Genomic DNA, 19,203 nt, shown 5'->3' with positions numbered 1-19,203 from the left:
AGGACCGGATCAGGACTAGACCAGGACTAGACCAGGACTGGATCAGGACTAGACCAGGACCGGACCAGGACTGGACCAGGACTAGACCAGGACTGGATCAGGACTAGACCAGGACTGGACCAGGACTAGACCAGGACTGGATTAGGACTAGACCAGGACTGGACCAGGACTAGATCAGGACTAGACCAGGACTGGATCAGGACTGGACCAGGACTAGACCAGGACCGGACCAGGACTGGACCAGGACTAGACCAGGACTGGATCAGGACCGGACCAGGACTGGACCAGGACTGGATCAGGACTGGACCAGGACTGGATCAGGACTAGACCAGGACTGGATCAGGACTGGATCAGGACCGGACCAGGACTAGACCAGGACTAGACCAGGACTGGATCAGGACTGGATCAGGACTAGACCAGGACTGGACCAGGACTGGACCAGGACTGGATCAGGACTGGACCAGGACTGGATCAGGACTAGACCAGGACTTGATCAGGACTGGATAAGGACTGGATCAGGACTGGATCAGGACCGGACCAGGACTAGACCAGGACTAGACCAGGACTGGATCAGGACTGGATCAGGACTAGACCAGGACTGGACCAGGACTGGACCAGGACTAGATCAGGACTAGACCAGGACTGGATCAGGACTAGACCAGGACTGGATCAGGACCGGACCAGGACTAGACCAGGACTGAATCAGAACCAGACCAGGACCGGATCAGGACTGGACCAGGACTAGACCAGGACCGGATGAGGACTAGACCAGGACTGGATCAGGACTAGACCAGGACTGGATCAGGACCGGAACAGGACCGGACCAGAACTAGACCAGGACTGGATCAGGACTAGACCAGGACCGGATCAGGACTAGACCAGGACTGGATCAGGACCGGACCAGGACTGGATCAGGACCGGACCAGGACTAGACCAGGACTAGACCAGGACTGGATCAGGACTGGATCAGGACTAGACCAGGACCGGACCAGGACTGGACCAGGACTAGACCAGGACTGGATCAGGACTGGACCAGGACTGGACCAGGACTGGATCAGGACTGGACCAGGACTGGATCAGGACTAGACCAGGACTGGATCAGGACCGGACCAGGACTAGACCAGGACTGAATCAGAACCAGACCAGGACCGGTTCAGGACTGGATCAGGACTAGACCAGGACTAGATCAGGACTAGACCAGGACCGGATGAGGACTAGACCAGGACTGGATCAGGACTAGATCAGGACTGGACCAGGACCGGACCAGGACCGGACCAGGACTAGACCAGGACTGGATCAGGACTAGACCAGGACCGGATCAGGACTAGACCAGGACTGGACCAGGACCGGACCAGGACTGGACCAGGACTAGACCAGGACTAGACCAGGACTGGATCAGGACTAGACCAGGACCGGACCAGGACTGGACCAGGACTGGATCAGGACTAGACCAGGATCGGACCAGGACTGGACCAGGACTAGACCAGGACTGGATCAGGACCTGACCAGGACTGGACCAGGACTAGACCAGGTTCGGATCAGGACTGGACCAGGACTGGATCAGGACTAGACCAGGACTAGACCAGGACCGGACCAGGACTGGACCAGGACTAGACCAGGACTGGATCAGGACTAGACCAGGACTTGATCAGGACTGGATAAGGACTGGATCAGGACTGGATCAGGACCGGACCAGGACTAGACCAGGACTAGACCAGGACTGGATCAGGACTGGATCAGGACTAGACCAGGACTGGACCAGGACTGGATCAGGACTGGACCAGGACTAGATCAGGACTAGACCAGGACTGGATCAGGACTAGACCAGGACTGGATCAGGACCGGACCAGGACTAGACCAGGACTAGACCAGGACTGGATCAGGACTAGACCAGGACTGGACCAGGACTGGACCAGGACTAGATCAGGACTAGACCAGGACTGGATCAGGACTGGACCAGGACTAGACCAGGACTAGACCATTACTGGATCAGGACTGGCCCAGGACCCGTCCAGGACTAGACCAGGACTGGATCAGGACTAGACCAGGACCGGACCAGGACTGGACCAGGACTAGACCAGGACTGGATCAGGACCGGACCAGGACTGGACAAGGACCGTACCAGGACTGGACATGGACTGGATCAGGACTAGACCAGGACTGGACCAGGACTGGATCAGGACTAGACCAGGACTGGACCAGGACTGAATCAGAACCAGACCAGGACCGGATCAGGACTGGACCAGGACTAGACCAGGACTAGATCAGGACTAGACCAGGACCGGATGAGGACTAGACCAGGACTGGATCAGGACTAGACCAGGACTGGATCAGGACCGGACCAGGACCGGACCAGGACTAGACCAGGACTGGATCAGGACCGGACCAGGACCGGACCAGGACTAGACCAGGACTGGATCAGGACTGGACCAGGACCGGATCAGGACTAGACCAGGACCGGATCAGGACTAGACCAGGACTAGACCAGGACTGGATCAGGACTAGACCAGGACCGGACCAGGACTGGACCAGGACTAGACCAGGACTGGATCAGGACTAGACCAGGACTGGACCAGGACTAGACCAGGACTGGATTAGGACTAGACCAGGACTGGACCAGGACTAGATCAGGACTAGACCAGGACTGGATCAGGACTGGACCAGGACTAGACCAGGACCGGACCAGGACTGGACCAGGACTAGACCAGGACTGGATCAGGACCGGACCAGGACTGGACCAGGACTGGATCAGGACTGGACCAGGACTGGATCAGGACTAGACCAGGACTGGATCAGGACTGGATCAGGACCGGACCAGGACTAGACCAGGACTAGACCAGGACTGGATCAGGACTGGATCAGGACTAGACCAGGACTGGACCAGGACTGGACCAGGACTGGATCAGGACTGGACCAGGACTGGATCAGGACTAGACCAGGACTTGATCAGGACTGGATAAGGACTGGATCAGGACTGGATCAGGACCGGACCAGGACTAGACCAGGACTAGACCAGGACTGGATCAGGACTGGATCAGGACTAGACCAGGACTGGACCAGGACTGGACCAGGACTAGATCAGGACTAGACCAGGACTGGATCAGGACTAGACCAGGACTGGATCAGGACCGGACCAGGACTAGACCAGGACTGAATCAGAACCAGACCAGGACCGGATCAGGACTGGACCAGGACTAGACCAGGACCGGATGAGGACTAGACCAGGACTGGATCAGGACTAGACCAGGACTGGATCAGGACCGGAACAGGACCGGACCAGAACTAGACCAGGACTGGATCAGGACTAGACCAGGACCGGATCAGGACTAGACCAGGACTGGATCAGGACCGGACCAGGACTGGATCAGGACCGGACCAGGACTAGACCAGGACTAGACCAGGACTGGATCAGGACTGGATCAGGACTAGACCAGGACTGGACCAGGACTGGACCAGGACTAGATCAGGACTAGACCAGGACTGGATCAGGACTAGACCAGGACTAGACCAGGACCGGACCAGGACTGGACCAGGACTAGACCAGGACTGGATCAGGACTGGACCAGGACTGGACCAGGACTGGATCAGGACTGGACCAGGACTGGATCAGGACCGGACCAGGACTAGACCAGGACTGAATCAGAACCAGACCAGGACCGGATCAGGACTGGATCAGGACTAGACCAGGACTAGATCAGGACTAGACCAGGACCGGATGAGGACTAGACCAGGACTGGATCAGGACTAGATCAGGACTGGACCAGGACTAGACCAGGACTGGATCAGGACTAGACCAGGACCGGATCAGGACTAGACCAGGACTGGACCAGGACCGGACCAGGACTGGACCAGGACTAGACCAGGACTAGACCAGGACTGGATCAGGACTAGACCAGGACCGGACCAGGACTGGACCAGGACTGGATCAGGACTAGACCAGGATCGGACCAGGACTGGACCAGGACTAGACCAGGACTGGATCAGGACCGGACCAGGACTGGACCAGGACTAGACCAGGACTGGATCAGGACTGGACCAGGACTGGATCAGGACTAGACCAGGACTAGACCAGGACCGGACCAGGACTGGACCAGGACTAGACCAGGACTGGATCAGGACTAGACCAGGACTTGATCAGGACTGGATAAGGACTGGATCAGGACTGGATCAGGACCGGACCAGGACTAGACCAGGACTAGACCAGGACTGGATCAGGATTGGATCAGGACTAGACCAGGACTGGACCAGGACTGGACCAGGACTAGATCAGGACTAGACCAGGACTGGATCAGGACTGGACCAGGACTGGACCAGGACTAGATCAGGACTAGACCAGGACTGGATCAGGACTAGACCAGGACTGGATCAGGACTGGACCAGGACTGGACCAGGACTGGATCAGGACCGGACCAGGACTGGACCAGGACTGGATCAGGACTGGACCAGGACTGGATCAGGACTAGACCAGGACTTGATCAGGACTGGATAAGGACTGGATCAGGACTGGATCAGGACCGGACCAGGACTAGACCAGGACTAGACCAGGACTGGATCAGGACCGGATCAGGACTAGACCAGGACTGGACCAGGACTGGACCAGGACTAGATCAGGACTAGACCAGGACTGGATCAGGACTAGACCAGGACTGGATCAGGACCGGACCAGGACTAGACCAGGACTAGACCAGGACTGGATCAGGACTAGACCAGGACTGGACCAGGACTGGACCAGGACTAGATCAGGACTAGACCAAGACTGGACCAGGACTGGACCAGGACTAGATCAGGACTAGACCAGGACTGGATCAGGACTAGACCAGGACTGGATCAGGACTGGATCAGGACTGGACCAGGACTGGACCAGGACTAGACCATTACTGGATCAGGACCGGACCAGGACCCGTCCAGGACTAGACTAGGACTGGATCAGGACTAGACCAGGACCGGACCAGGACTGGACCAGGACTAGACCAGGACTGGATCAGGACTGGATCAGGACTGGACCAGGACTGGATCAGGACTAGACCAGGACTTGATCAGGACTGGATAAGGACTGGATCAGGACCGGACCAGGACTAGACCAGGACTAGACCAGGACTGGATCAGGACCGGATCAGGACTAGACCAGGACTGGACCAGGACTGGACCAGGACTAGATCAGGACTAGACCAGGACTGGATCAGGACTAGACCAGGACTGGATCAGGACCGGACCAGGACTAGACCAGGACTAGACCAGGACTGGATCAGGACTAGACCAGGACTGGACCAGGACTGGACCAGGACTGGATCAGGACTAGACCAAGACTGGACCAGGACTGGACCAGGACTAGATCAGGACTAGACCAGGACTGGATCAGGACTAGACCAGGACTGGATCAGGACTGGATCAGGACTGGACCAGGACTGGACCAGGACTAGACCATTACTGGATCAGGACCGGACCAGGACCCGTCCAGGACTAGACTAGGACTGGATCAGGACTAGACCAGGACCGGACCAGGACTGGACCAGGACTAGACCAGGACTGGATCAGGACTGGATCAGGACTAGACCAGGACTGGATCAGGACTGGATCAGGACTGGATCAGGACTAGACCAGGACTGGACCAGGACTGAATCAGAACCAGACCAGGACCGGATCAGGACTAGACCAGGACCGGACCAGGACTAGACCAGGACCGGATCAGGACCGGACCAGGACTGGATCAGGACTGGATCAGGACTAGACCAGGACTGGATCAGGACTGGACCAGGACTGGATCAGGACTAGACCAGGACTGGATCAGGACTGGACCAGGACTGGACCAGGACTAGACCAGGACTGGATCAGGACTGGACCAGGACTGGACCAGGACTGGATCAGGACTGGATCAGGACTAGACCAGGACCGGATCAGGACTAGACCAGGACCGGACCAGGACTAGACCAGGACTGGATCAGGACTGGACCAGGACTGGATCAGGACTGGACCAGGACCGGACCAGGACTGGACCAGGACTAGACCAGGACTGGATCAGGACTGGACCAGGACTGGACCAGGACTGGATCAGGACTGGACCAGGACTGGACCAGGACTGGATCAGGACCGGACCAGGACTGGATCAGGACTGGACCAGGACTGGATCAGGACTGGACCAGGACTGGACCGGGACTGGATCAGGACCGGACCAGGACTGGACCAGGACCGGATCAGGACCGGACCAGGACTGGATCAGGACTGGACCAGGACTGGACCGGGACTGGATCAGGACTGGATCAGGACTAGACCAGGACTGGATCAGGACTGGATCAGAACCAGACCAGGACCGGATCAGGACTAGACCAGGACCGGACCAGGACTTGACCAGGACTGGACCAGGACCGGACCAGGACCGGACCAGGACCGGACCAGGACTAGACCAGGACTAGACCAGGACTGGATCAGGACCGGACCAGGACTAGAGCAGGACTGGATCAGGACCGGACCAGGACTGGACCAGGACTGGATCAGGACTAAAGATGAAAATAAAAACAAAATTTCCCATGTTAATGATTAATAATAAAGTGAAGGAATCCCTGTGGACCGCCAGCTTTCCTGGAGGGAACGTCGACCCATCTTCTGGATGGTTCTTGGTTCCAGACCAACTGGTCCTTTTTGGCCTTCATGCTTTCAACCAGTTGAACCAGTTTCTGTCTCCTGCCTCTTCTCGGAGATGGAGCAATCACAGAAACGGGTTCTCCTGCTGCTGAAAGTGGTGTTCCACCGGGTTCCGCTGCAGGCCCGTTCTTTGTTTACCGACCAGAACCAGACTCTCCCAAACACTGAAGAGGTCTGTTAGAACGAAGAGACGTGTCCTGCTGCGCCGTGTCTCTGCTGGAACCTGCTGACATGTTGGATGTCCTGTTGCATGATGCTAACCTGCTGTGTCGCATGCAGACGTGCACGTCAGTGGCGATGTGGTAGCGCCTCCACCAGGGTTCTCCAGCAGCTGGTGTTCTCCACCTGGTGTTCGTTAGCTGGTGTTCTCCAGCTGATGTTCTCCAGCTGGTGTTCTCCAGCTGGTGTTCTTTAGCTGGTGTTCTCCAGCCGGTGTTCTCCAGCTGGTGTTCTTTAGCTGGTGTTCTCCAGCTGGTGTTCTCCAGCTGGTGTTCTTTAGCTGGTGTTCTCCAGCTGGTGTTCTCCAGCTGATGTTCTCCAGCCGGTGTTCTCCAGCTGGTGTTCTTTAGCTGGTGTTCTCCAGCTGGTGTTCTCCAGCTGATGTTCTCCAGCTGGTGTTCTTTAGCTGGTGTTCTCCAGCTGGTGTTCTCCAGCTGGTGTTCTCCAGCTGGTGTTCTCCAGCTGGTGTTCTTTAGCTGATGTTCTTTAGCTGATGTTCTCCAGACGGTGTTCTCCAGCTGGTGTTCTTTAGCTGGTGTTCTCCAGCTGGTGTTCTCCAGCCGGTGTTCTCCAGCCGGTGATCTCAAGTTGGTGTTCTTTAGCTGATGTTCTCCAGCCGGTGTTCTCCAGCCGGTGATCTCAAGTTGGTGTTCTCCAGCCGGTGTTCTCCAGCTGGTGTTCTCCAGCTGGTGTTCTCCAGCTGATGTTCTCCAGCTGCTGTTCTCCAGCTGGTGTTCTTTAGCTGGTGTTCTCCAGCTGGTGTTCTCCAGCTGATGTTCTCCAGCTGCTGTTCTCCAGCTGGTGTTCTTTAGCTGGTGTTCTCCAGCTGGTGTTCTTTAGCTGATGTTCTCCAGCTGATGTTCTCCAGCTGCTGTTCTCCAGCTGGTGTTCTTTAGCTGGTGTTCTCCAGCTGGTGTTCTTTAGCTGATGTTCTCCAGCTGCTGTTCTCCAGCCGGTGTTCTCCAGCTGGTGTTCTCCAGCTGGTGTTCTTTAGCTGGTGTTCTCCAGCTGATGTTCTCCAGCTGCTGTTCTCCAGCTGGTGTTCTCCAGCCGGTGTTCTCCAGCCGGTGTTCTCCAGCCAGTGTTCTCCAGCTGGTGTTCTCCAGCCGGTGTTCTCCAGCTGGTGTTCTCCAGCCTGTTTTCTCCAGCTGATGTTCTCCAGCTGGTGTTCTCCAGTTGATGTTCTCCAGCTGGTGTTCTTTAGCTGGTGTTCTCCAGCTGATGTTCTCCAGCTGGTGTTCTCCAGCTGGTGTTCTTTAGCTGGTGTTCTCCAGCTGATGTTCTCCAGCTGGTGTTCTCCAGCTGGTGTTCTCCAGCTGCTGTTCTCCAGCCGGTGTTCTCCAGCTGATGTTCTCCAGCTGGTGTTCTTTAGCTGGTGTTCTCCAGTTGATGTTCTCCAGCTGGTGTTCTCCAGCTGGTGTTCTCCAGCTGGTGTTGTCCAGCCGGTGTTCTCCAACTGCTTTTCTCCAGCATGTGTTCTCCAGCTGCTGTTCTCCAGCTGGTGTTCTTTAGCTGGTGTTCTCCAGCTGATGTTCTCCAGCTGCTGTTCTCCAGCCGGTGTTCTCCAGCTGGTGTTCTCCAGCTGCTGTTCTCCAGCCGGTGTTCTCCAGCTGATCTTCTCCAGCTGCTGTTCTCAAGCCGGTGTTCTCCAGCTGCTGTTCTCCAGCTGGTGTTCTCCAGCCGGTGTTCTCCAGCTGCTGTTCTTTAGCTGGTGTTCTCCAGCTGGTGTTCTCCAGCTGGTGTTCTCCAGCTGGTGTTGTCCAGCCGGTGTTCTCCAGCTGGTGTTCTCCAACTGCTTTTCTCCAGCATGTGTTCTCCAGCTGCTGTTCTCCAGCTGGTGTTCTTTAGCTGGTGTTCTCCAGCTGCTGTTCTCCAGCTTCTGTTCTCCAGCCGCTGTTCTCCAGCTGGTGTTCTCCAGCTGCTGTTCTCCAGCCGGTGTTCTCCAGCTGATGTTCTCCAACTGCTGTTCTCCAGCCGGTGTTCTCCAGCTGCTGTTCTCCAGCTGGTGTTCTTTAGCTGGTGTTCTCCAGTTGATGTTCTCCAGCTGGTGTTCTTTAGCTGATGTTCTCCGGCTGATGTTCTCCAGCTGGTGTTCTTTAGCTGATGTTCTCCAGCTGGTGTTCTTTAGCTGGTGTTCTCCAGTTGATGTTCTCCAGCTGGTGTTCTTTAGCTGGTGTTCTCCAGCTGGTGTTCTTTAGCTGGTGTTCTTTAGCTGGTGTTCTCCAGCTGATGTTCTCCAGCTGGTGTTCTTTAGCTGGTGTTCTCCAGCTGCTGTTCTCCAGCTGGTGTTCTCCAGCTGGTGTTCTCCAGCTGGTGTTCTTTAGCTGGTGTTCTCCAGCTGATGTTCTCCAGCTGGTGTTCTCCAGCTGCTGTTCTCCAGCCGGTGTTCTCCAGCCGATGTTCTCCAGCTGCTGTTCTCAAGCCGGTGTTCTCCAGCTGCTGTTCTCCAGCTGGTGTTCTCCAGCCGGTGTTCTCCAGCTGCTGTTCTCCAGCCGGTGTTCTCCAGCTGCTGTTCTTTAGCTGGTGTTCTCCAGCTGATGTTCTCCAGCTGGTTTTCTCCAGCTGGTGTTGTCCAGCCGGTGTTCTCCAACTGCTTTTCTCCAGCATGTGTTCTCCAGCTGCTGTTCTCCAGCTGGTGTTCTTTAGCTGGTGTTCTCCAGCTTCTGTTCTCCAGCCGCTGTTCTCCAGCTGGTGTTCTCCAGCTGCTGTTCTCCAGCTGCTGTTCTCCAGCCGGTGTTTTCCAGCTGCTGTTCTCCAGCTGGTGTTCTTTAGCTGGTGTTCTCCAGTTGATGTTCTCCAGCTGGTGTTCTTTAGCTGATGTTCTCCAGCTGATGTTCTCCAGCTGGTGTTCTTTAGCTGATGTTCTCCAGCTGATGTTTTCCAGCTGGTGTTCTTTAGCTGGTGTTCTCCAGCTGGTGTTCTTTAGCTGGTCTTCTCCAGTTGATGTTCTCCAGCTGGTGTTCTCCAGCTGGTGTTCTCCAGCTGGTGTTGTCCAGCTGCTGTTCTCCAGCTGCTGTTCTCCAGCATGTGTTCTCCAGCTGCTGTTCTCCAGCTGCTGTTCTCCAGCCAGTGTTCTTTAGCTGGTGTTCTCCAGCTGGTGTTCTTTAGCTGATGTTCTCCAGCTGATGTTCTCCAGCTGCTGTTCTCCAGCCAGTGTTCTTTAGCTGGTGTTCTCCAGCTGGTGTTCTTTAGCTGATGTTCTCCAGCTGATGTTCTCCAGCTGCTGTTCTCCAGCTGCTGTTCTCCAGCCAGTGTTCTTTAGCTGGTGTTCTCCAGCTGGTGTTCTCCAGCTGATGTTCTCCAGCTGATGTTCTCCAGCTGCTGTTCTCCAGCCAGTGTTCTTTAGCTGGTGTTCTCCAGCTGGTGTTCTTTAGCTGATGTTCTCCAGCTGATGTCCTCCAGCTGGTGTTCTATAGCTGATGTTCTCCAGCTGGTGTTCTTTAGCTGGTGTTCTCCAGTTGATGTTCTCCAGCTGGTGTTCTTTAGCTGATGTTCTCCAGCTGATGTTCTCCAGCTGGTGTTCTTTAGCTGATGTTCTCCAGCTGGTGTTCTTTAGCTGGTGTTCTCCAGTTTATGTTCTCCAGCTGGTGTTCTCCAACTGGTGTTCTTTAGCTGGTGTTCTCCAGCTGGTGTTCTTTAGCAGGTGTTCTCCAGTTGATGTTCTCCAGCTGGTGTTCTTTAGCTGATGTTCTCCAGCTGGTGTTCTTTAGCTGGTTTTCTCCAGCTGGTGTTCTTTAGCTGGTTTTCTCCAGCTGGTGTTCTTTAGCTGGTGTTCTTTAGCTGATGTTCTCCAGTTGATGTTCTCCAGCCGGTGTTCTCCAGCTGGTGTTCTCCAGCCGGTGTTCTCCAGCTTCTGTTCTCCAGCCGGTGTTCTCCAGCTGGTGTTCTCCAGCCGGTGTTCTCCAGCCGGTGTTCTCCAGCTGGTGTTCTCCAGCCTTTTTTCTCCAGCTGCTGTTCTCCAGCCGGTGTTCTCCAGCTGATGTTCTCCAGCTGATGTTCTCCAGCTGCTGTTCTCCAGCTGGTGCTCTCCAGCTGCTGTTCTCCAGCCGGTGTTCTCCAGCTGGTGTTCTCCAGCCGGTGTTCTCCAGCCGGTGTTCTCCAGCTGGTGTTCTCCAGCTGGTGTTCTTTAGCTGGTGTTCTCCAGCTGATATTCTCCAGCTGGTGTTCTTTTGCTGGTGTTCTCCAGCTGATGTTCTCCAGCTGCTGTTCTCCAGCCGGTGTTCTCCAGCTGCTGTTCTCCAGCCGGTGTTCTCCAGCTGGTGTTCTCCAGCCGGTGTTCTCCAGCTGGTGTTCTCCAGCTGGTGTTCTCCAGCCGGTGTTCTCCAGCTGCTGTTCTCCAGCCGGTGTTCTCCAGCTGGTGTTCTCCAGCTGGTGTTCTCCAGCCGGTGTTCTCCAGCTGCTGTTCTCCAGCTGATGTTCTCCAGCTGCTGTTCTCCAGCTGGTGTTCTCCTGCTGCTGTTCTCCAGCCGGTGTTCTCCTGCTGATGTTCTCCAGCTGCTGTTCTCCAGCTGGTGTTCTCCTGCTGCTGTTCTCCAGCCGGTGTTCTCCAGCCGGTGTTCTCCAGCTGCTGTTCTCCAGCCGGTGTTCTCCAGCCGGTGTTCTCCAGCTGCTGTTCTCCAGCCGGTGTTCTTTAGCTGGTGTTCTCCAGCTGATGTTCTCCAGCTGATGTTCTCCAGCTGGTGTTCTCCAGCTGATGTTCTCCAGCTGGTGTTCTTTAGCTGGTGTTCTCCAGCTGATGTTCTCCAGCTGGTGTTCTCCAGCTGATGTTCTCCAGCTGCTGTTCTCCAGCCGGTGTTCTCCAGCTGGTGTTCTCCAGCCGGTGTTCTCCAGCTGCTGTTCTCCAGCCGGTGTTCTCCAGCTGGTGTTCTCCAGCTGATGTTCTCCAGCTGCTGTTCTCCAGCTGTTGTTCTCCAGCCGGTGTTCTCAAGTTGGTTTTCTCCAGCCGGTGTTCTCCAGCTGCTGTTCTCCAACCGGTGTTCTCCAGCTGCTGTTCTCCAGCTGGTGTTCTCCAGCTGGTGTTCTCCAGCCGGTGTTCTCCAGCTGCTGTTCTCCAGCCGGTGTTCTCCAGCTGGTGTTCTCCAGCTGATGTTCTCCAGCTGCTGTTCTCCAGCTGTTGTTCTCCAGCTGATGTTCTCCAGCTGATGTTCTCCAGCTGGTCTTCTCCAGCTGTTTTTCTCCAGCTGGTGTTCTCCAGCTGATGTTCTCCAGCCGGTGTTCTCCAGCCGGTTTTCTCCAGCTTGTGTTCTCCAGACGGTGTTCTCCAGCTGGTGTTCTCCAGCTGATGTTCTCCAGCTGGGGTTCTTTAGCTGGTGTTCTCCAGCTGATGTTCTCCAGCTGGTGTTCTCCAGCTGCTGTTCTCCAGCTGGTGTTCTTTAGCTGGTGTTCTCCAGTTGATGTTCTCCAGCTGGTGTTCTTTAGCTGATGTTCTCCAGCTGGTGTTCTTTAGCTGATGTTCTCCAGCTGGTGTTCTTTAGCTGGTGTTCTCCAGTTGATGTTCTCCAGCTGGTGTTCTCCAGCTGGTGTTCTTTAGCTGGTGTTCTCCAGCTGGTGTTCTTTAGCTGGTGTTCTCCAGTTGATGTTCTCCAGCCGGTGTTCTCCAGCCGGTGTTCTCAAGTTGGTGTTCTTTAGCTGATGTTCTCCAGACGGTGTTCTCCAGCTGGTGTTCTCCAGCTGATGCTCTCCAGCCGGTGTTCTCAAGTTGGTGTTCTCCAGCCGGTGTTCTCCAGCTGGTGTTCTCCAGCTGCTGTTCTCCAGCTGGTGTTCTTTAGCTGGTGTTCTCCAGCTGGTGTTGTTTAGCTGGTGTTCTCCAGCTGATGTTCTGCAGCTGCTGTTCTCCAGCCGGTGTTCTCCAGCTGCTGTTCTCCAGCTGGTGTTCTCCAGCTGCTGTTCTCCAGCCGGTGTTCTCCAGCTGCTGTTCTCCAGCTGGTGTTCTCCAGCCGGTGTTCTCAAGTTGGTGTTCTTTAGCTGATGTTCTCCAGACGGTGTTCTCCAGCTGGTGTTCTCCAGCCGGTGTTCTCCAGCTGCTGTTCTCCAGCCGGTGTTCTCCAGCTGGTGTTCTCCAGCTGATGTTCTCCAGCCGCTGTTCTCCAGCTGTTGTTCTCCAGCCGGTGTTCTCCAGCTGCTGTTCTCCAGCTGATGTTCTCCAGCTGGTCTTCTCCAGCTGTTGTTCTCCAGCTGGTGTTCTCCAGCTGATGTTCTCCAGCTGGTGTTGTTTAGCTGGTGTTCTCCAGCTGATGTTCTGCAGCTGCTGTTCTCCAGCCGGTGTTCTCCAGCTGCTGTTCTCCAGCTGGTGTTCTCCAGCTGCTGTTCTCCAGCCGGTGTTCTCCAGCTGCTGTTCTCCAGCTGGTGTTCTCCAGCCGGTGTTCTCAAGTTGGTGTTCTCCAGCTGATGTTCTCCAGCTGCTGTTCTCCAGCCGGTGTTCTCCAGCTGCTGTTCTCCAGCCGGTGTTCTCCAGCCGGTGTTCTCCAGCTGGTGTTCTCCAGCTGGTGTTCTCCAGCCGGTGTTCTCCAGCTGCTGTTCTCCAGCTGATGTTCTCCAGCTGCTGTTCTTTAGCTGGTGTTCTCCAGCTGGTGTTGTTTAGCTGGTGTTCTCCAGCTGATGTTCTGCAGCTGCTGTTCTCCAGCCGGTGTTCTCCAGCTGCTGTTCTCCAGCTGGTGTTCTCCAGCTGCTGTTCTCCAGCCGGTGTTCTCCAGCTGCTGTTTTCCAGCTGGTGTTCTCCAGCCGGTGTTCTCAAGTTGGTGTTCTTTAGCTGATGTTCTCCAGACGGTGTTCTCCAGCTGGTGTTCTCCAGCCGGTGTTCTCCAGCTGCTGTTCTCCAGCCGGTGTTCTCCAGCTGGTGTTCTCCAGCTGATGTTCTCCAGCTGCTGTTCTCCAGCTGTTGTTCTCCAGCCGGTGTTCTCCAGCTGCTGTTCTCCAGCTGATGTTCTCCAGCTGGTCTTCTCCAGCTGTTGTTCTCCAGCTGGTGTTCTCCAGCTGATGTTCTCCAGCCGGTGTTCTCCAGCCGGTTTTCTCCAGCTTGTGTTCTCCAGACGGTGTTCTCCAGCTGGTGTTCTTTAGCTGGTGTTCTCCAGTTTATGTTCTCCAGCTGGTGTTCTCCAGCTGGTGTTCTTTAGCTGGTGTTCTCCAGCTGGTGTTCTTTAGCTGGTGTTCTCCAGTTGATGTTCTCCAGCTGGTGTTGTTTAGCTGGTGTTCTCCAGCTGATGTTCTGCAGCTGCTGTTCTCCAGCCGGTGTTCTCCAGCTGCTGTTCTCCAGCTGGTGTTCTCCAGCTGCTGTTCTCCAGCCGGTGTTCTCCAGCTGCTGTTCTCCAGCTGGTGTTCTCCAGCCGGTGTTCTCAAGTTGGTGTTCTTTAGCTGATGTTCTCCAGACGGTGTTCTCCAGCTGGTGTTCTCCAGCCGGTGTTCTCCAGCTGCTGTTCTCCAGCCGGTGTTCTCCAGCTGGTGTTCTCCAGCTGATGTTCTCCAGCCGCTGTTCTCCAGCTGTTGTTCTCCAGCCGGTGTTCTCCAGCTGCTGTTCTCCAGCTGATGTTCTCCAGCTGGTCTTCTCCAGCTGTTGTTCTCCAGCTGGTGTTCTCCAGCTGATGTTCTCCAGCTGGTGTTGTTTAGCTGGTGTTCTCCAGCTGATGTTCTGCAGCTGCTGTTCTCCAGCCGGTGTTCTCCAGCTGCTGTTCTCCAGCTGGTGTTCTCCAGCTGCTGTTCTCCAGCCGGTGTTCTCCAGCTGCTGTTCTCCAGCTGGTGTTCTCCAGCCGGTGTTCTCAAGTTGGTGTTCTCCAGCTGATGTTCTCCAGCTGCTGTTCTCCAGCCGGTGTTCTCCAGCTGCTGTTCTCCAGCCGGTGTTCTCCAGCCGGTGTTCTCCAGCTGGTGTTCTCCAGCTGGTGTTCTCCAGCCGGTGTTCTCCAGCTGCTGTTCTCCAGCTGATGTTCTCCAGCTGCTGTTCTTTAGCTGGTGTTCTCCAGCTGGTGTTGTTTAGCTGGTGTTCTCCAGCTGATGTTCTGCAGCTGCTGTTCTCCAGCCGGTGTTCTCCAGCTGCTGTTCTCCAGCTGGTGTTCTCCAGCTGCTGTTCTCCAGCCGGTGTTCTCCAGCTGCTGTTTTCCAGCTGGTGTTCTCCAGCCGGTGTTCTCAAGTTGGTGTTCTTTAGCTGATGTTCTCCAGACGGTGTTCTCCAGCTGGTGTTCTCCAGCCGGTGTTCTCCAGCTGCTGTTCTCCAGCCGGTGTTCTCCAGCTGGTGTTCTCCAGCTGATGTTCTCCAGCTGCTGTTCTCCAGCTGTTGTTCTCCAGCCGGTGTTCTCCAGCTGCTGTTCTCCAGCTGATGTTCTCCAGCTGGTCTTCTCCAGCTGTTGTTCTCCAGCTGGTGTTCTCCAGCTGATGTTCTCCAGCCGGTGTTCTCCAGCCGGTTTTCTCCAGCTTGTGTTCTCCAGACGGTGTTCTCCAGCTGGTGTTCTTTAGCTGGTGTTCTCCAGTTTATGTTCTCCAGCTGGTGTTCTCCAGCTGGTGTTCTTTAGCTGGTGTTCTCCAGCTGGTGTTCTTTAGCTGGTGTTCTCCAGTTGATGTTCTCCAGCTGGTGTTCTTTAGCTGGTGTTCTCCAGCTGGTGTTATTTAGCTGGTGTTCTTTAGCTGGTGTTCTCCAGCTGGTGTTCTCCAGCCGGTGTTCTCCAGCCGATGTTCTCCAGCCGGTGTTCTCCAGCTGGTGTTCTCCAGCTGGTGTACTTTAGCTGGTGTTCTCCAGCTGATGTTCTCCAGCTGCTGTTCTCCAGCCGGTGTTCTCCAGCTGCTGTTCTCCAGCCGGTGTTCTCCAGCCGGTGTTCTCCAGCTGGTGTTCTCCAGCTGGTGTTCTCCAGCCGGTGTTCTCCAGCTGCTGTTCTCCAGCTGATGTTCTCCAGCTGCTGTTCTCCAGCTGGTTTTCTCCTGCTGCTGTTCTCCAGCCGGTGTTCTCCTGCTGATGTTCTCCAGCTGCTGTTCTCCAGCTGGTGTTCTCCTGCTGCTGTTCTCCAGCCGGTGTTCTCCAGCCGGTGTTCTCCAGCTGATGTTCTCCAGCTGGTGTTCTCCAGCTGCTGTTCTCCAGCCGGTGTTCTCCAGCTGCTGTTCTCCAGCTGGTGTTCTCCAGCCGGTGTTCTCAAGTTGGTGTTCTTTAGCTGATGTTCTCCAGACGGTGTTCTCCAGCTGGTGTTCTCCAGCTGCTGTTCTCCAGCCGGTGTTCTCCAGCTGGTGTTTTCCAGCCGGTGTTCTCCAGCTGCTGTTCTCCAGCCGGTGTTCTCCAGCTGGTGTTCTCCAGCCGGTGTTCTCAAGTTGGTGTTCTTTAGCTGATGTTCTCCAGACGGTGTTCTCCAGCTGGTGTTCTCCAGCTGCTGTTCTCCAGCCGGTGTTCTCCAGCTGGTGTTTTCCAGCCGGTGTTCTCCAGCTGGTGTTTTCCAGCCGGTGTTCTCCAGCTGCTGTTCTCCAGCCGGTGTTTTCCAGCCGGTGTTCTCCAGCTGCTGTTCTCCGGCCGGTGTTCTCCAGCCGGTGTTCTCCAGCTGCTGTTCTCTGTCTTTTTAGAGCAGTGGTAGTTCCAGAGGAGTTGCAGAAGGTCTGCGTGAGGCAGCGAGGACGCTGAGCATGTCGTCGTCTGGAAGTCTGTGGCTGAAGCATCGTTAAAAGTCTCTTCTTCATTTTTAAACATTGATCCTTCTTTGCTTGATTGGATTTAAGTCTTTATGATTAAAGTTCATTTTACACGTTTATCATTAAACAAAATGACTAAACTAAAAACCACAGACTTCCAGTTTACGGCGTAGAAAAGTTCCTGTAGAGTTTCAGAAAACATGAATATTTAAGTTGAAGCTTTCTGATTTAGATATTTCCTGGTGTAATTTTCCTGTAGACGTGTGTGTGCAGCAGCTGATTCCTCCTGATGTCGCAACAAAACGACAAGAGTTATGCTTTTCTTTCAGCAGAAAAGCTACAATTTAAGAGAAAGGGTCTTTATTTCATTTTTACTTTTGAAAAAGTTTCTGATGCTGTGTCATCGTGTTGCCTTCACTGGAACCTAAAACCCCGGTTTTCTGCATGACTGATATGTATAATGCCAGTTTTCTGCCATGCTGGTGGTCATGGCGTTTCTAGAGGACCTGAAGTCTCGTAAAGTCCACAAACTGGTACTAAAACATATCCAGAACCCGGACAGGAGAAGGTCTCCTGGAGTCCACGATGGTAGAGGAAGAATTCTTCCTTTTTTCTCATTAATTCATAAAAAAAACTCTCAATACTTTGTTGGTCACATGACCAAAGAAACTAAATAAAGTTTTATTTGAATATCAAGCTGTTCTGGTGAGCAGACAGCAAGGGGCGCCGCTGCTGTGCACACAGTTTCAGCTCTTCATCGCTCCGAACTGATGATGATGATGAAAGCGGAGACTTGACATGTTTGTATTTTATAGGAGCAAGACGGCTTTAAAGAAACGGAAGTTGACAAGGTAACAGCTGCTTTCTGCGCGCGTGTGTGTGTGTGTGTGTGTGTGTGTGTGTGTGTGTGTGTGTGTGAGTGTGTGTGAGTGTGTGTGTGTGTGTGTGTGAGTGTGTGTGAGTGTGTGTGTGTGTGTGTGTGTGTGTGAGTGTGTGTGAGTGTGTGTGTGTGTGTGTGTGAGTGTGTGTGAGTGTGTGTGTGTGTGTGTGTGTGTGTGAGTTAGCAGCCACCACATGTAAAGGAGCTGATCAGGGATCAATAAGTCGGTGACATGTAGACTGGAAGGCATAATGATGTGTAAACTCCTGCAGGAAGAGGAGGCAGCTGTGATGGACACATCTGCTTTGTGCTTTCAGCCCCGTCCAGCTGGACGACTTCGACACCTACTTCAAGGACATGAGCAAAGACTCGGGATACAAGTTCTCACTGCAGTTCGAGGTGCGACGCTCATCAGCTTCCTCTCATTGGTCGACACATTTAAACGCACCAATAGGAAGAAAGGACTGCAGTCATGTGACCTGAAGGAAGCCACTCTGATTTCTGTTTGTAATCTAAAGGCAGATTTTGACCAGGTTTCCATCCATCCATCCATCATTCATTCATCATCTATCCATCCATCCATTCATCCATCCATCCATCCATCCATCATTCATTCATCATCTATCCATCCATCCATTCATCCATCCATCCATCCATCCATCATTCATTCATCATCTATCCATCCATCCATTCATCCATCCATCCATCCATCCATCATTCATTCATCATCTATCCATCCATCCATTCATCCATCCATCCATCCATCCATCATTCATTCATCATCTATCCATCCATCCATTCATCCATCCATCCATCCATCCATCATTCATTCATCATCTATCCATCCATCCATCCATCATTCATTCATCATCTATCCATCCATCCATTCATCCATCCATCCATCCATCCATCATTCATTCATCATCTATCCATCCATCCATCCATCATTCATTCATCATCTATCCATCCATCCATCATCCATACATCCATCCTTCCATTCATCCATCCATCCATCCATCCATCATTCATTCATCATCTATCCATCCATCCATCATCCATACATCCATCCATCCATCCATCATTCATTCATCATCTATCCATCCATCCATCATCCATACATCCATCCATCCATCCATCATCCATACATCAATCCTTCCATTCATCCATCCATCCATCCATCCATCATTCATTCATCATCTATCCATCCATCCATTCATCCATCCATCCATCCATCATTCATTCATCATCTATCCATCCATCCATTCATCCATCCATCCATCCATCATTCATTCATCATCTATCCATCCATCCATCATCCATACATCAATCCTTCCATTCATCCATCCATCCATCCATCCTTCCATCATTCATTCATCATCTATCCATCCATCCATTCATCCATCCATCCATCCATCATTCATTCATCATCTATCCATCCATCCATTCATCCATCCATCCATCCATCCATCCATCCATCATCCATACATCCATCCTTCCATTCATCCATCCATCCATCCATCCATCCATCCATCCATCATTCATTCATCATCTATCCATCCATCCATCATCCATACATCATCCATCCATCCATTCATCCATCATCCATCCATCCATCCATATATCCATCCATCATTCATCCATCATACATCCATCCTTCCATTCATCCATCCATCCATCCATCCATCCATCCATCATCCATCATACATTCATCCTTCCATCCTTCCATTTATCCATCCATCCATCCATCCATCATTCATCCATCCATCCATCATTCATCCATCATCCATCCATCATTCATCCATCATCCATCCATCATCCATCCATCCGTCCGTCCATCCATCCATCCATCATCCATACATCCATCCTTCCAT

At 53.7% G+C, this 19,203-nt stretch overlaps 1 protein-coding gene across 1 annotated transcript in view; it reads left to right on the top strand.

The window, feature by feature from the left end:
* The window catches only part of ptpro (protein tyrosine phosphatase receptor type O), a 138,229-nt gene that overhangs the window by 106,625 nt on the left and 12,401 nt on the right, over positions 1-19,203 (top strand). Inside the window, exons 18-19 of the mRNA XM_079262982.1 lie at positions 17,268-17,303; positions 17,650-17,731. Of these exons, the coding sequence (XP_079119108.1) occupies positions 17,268-17,303; positions 17,650-17,731 (118 nt within the window). The remainder of the gene's footprint in view (positions 1-17,267; positions 17,304-17,649; positions 17,732-19,203) is intronic.

The sequence above is a fragment of the Telmatherina bonti genome (assembly GCF_933228915.1).
Source record: "Telmatherina bonti genome assembly, chromosome: 23".
Lineage (NCBI taxonomy): Eukaryota > Metazoa > Chordata > Actinopteri > Atheriniformes > Telmatherinidae > Telmatherina > Telmatherina bonti.
Note: the sequence above shows the minus strand (reverse complement) of the source record. Positions and strands in the feature narration are given on the sequence as shown.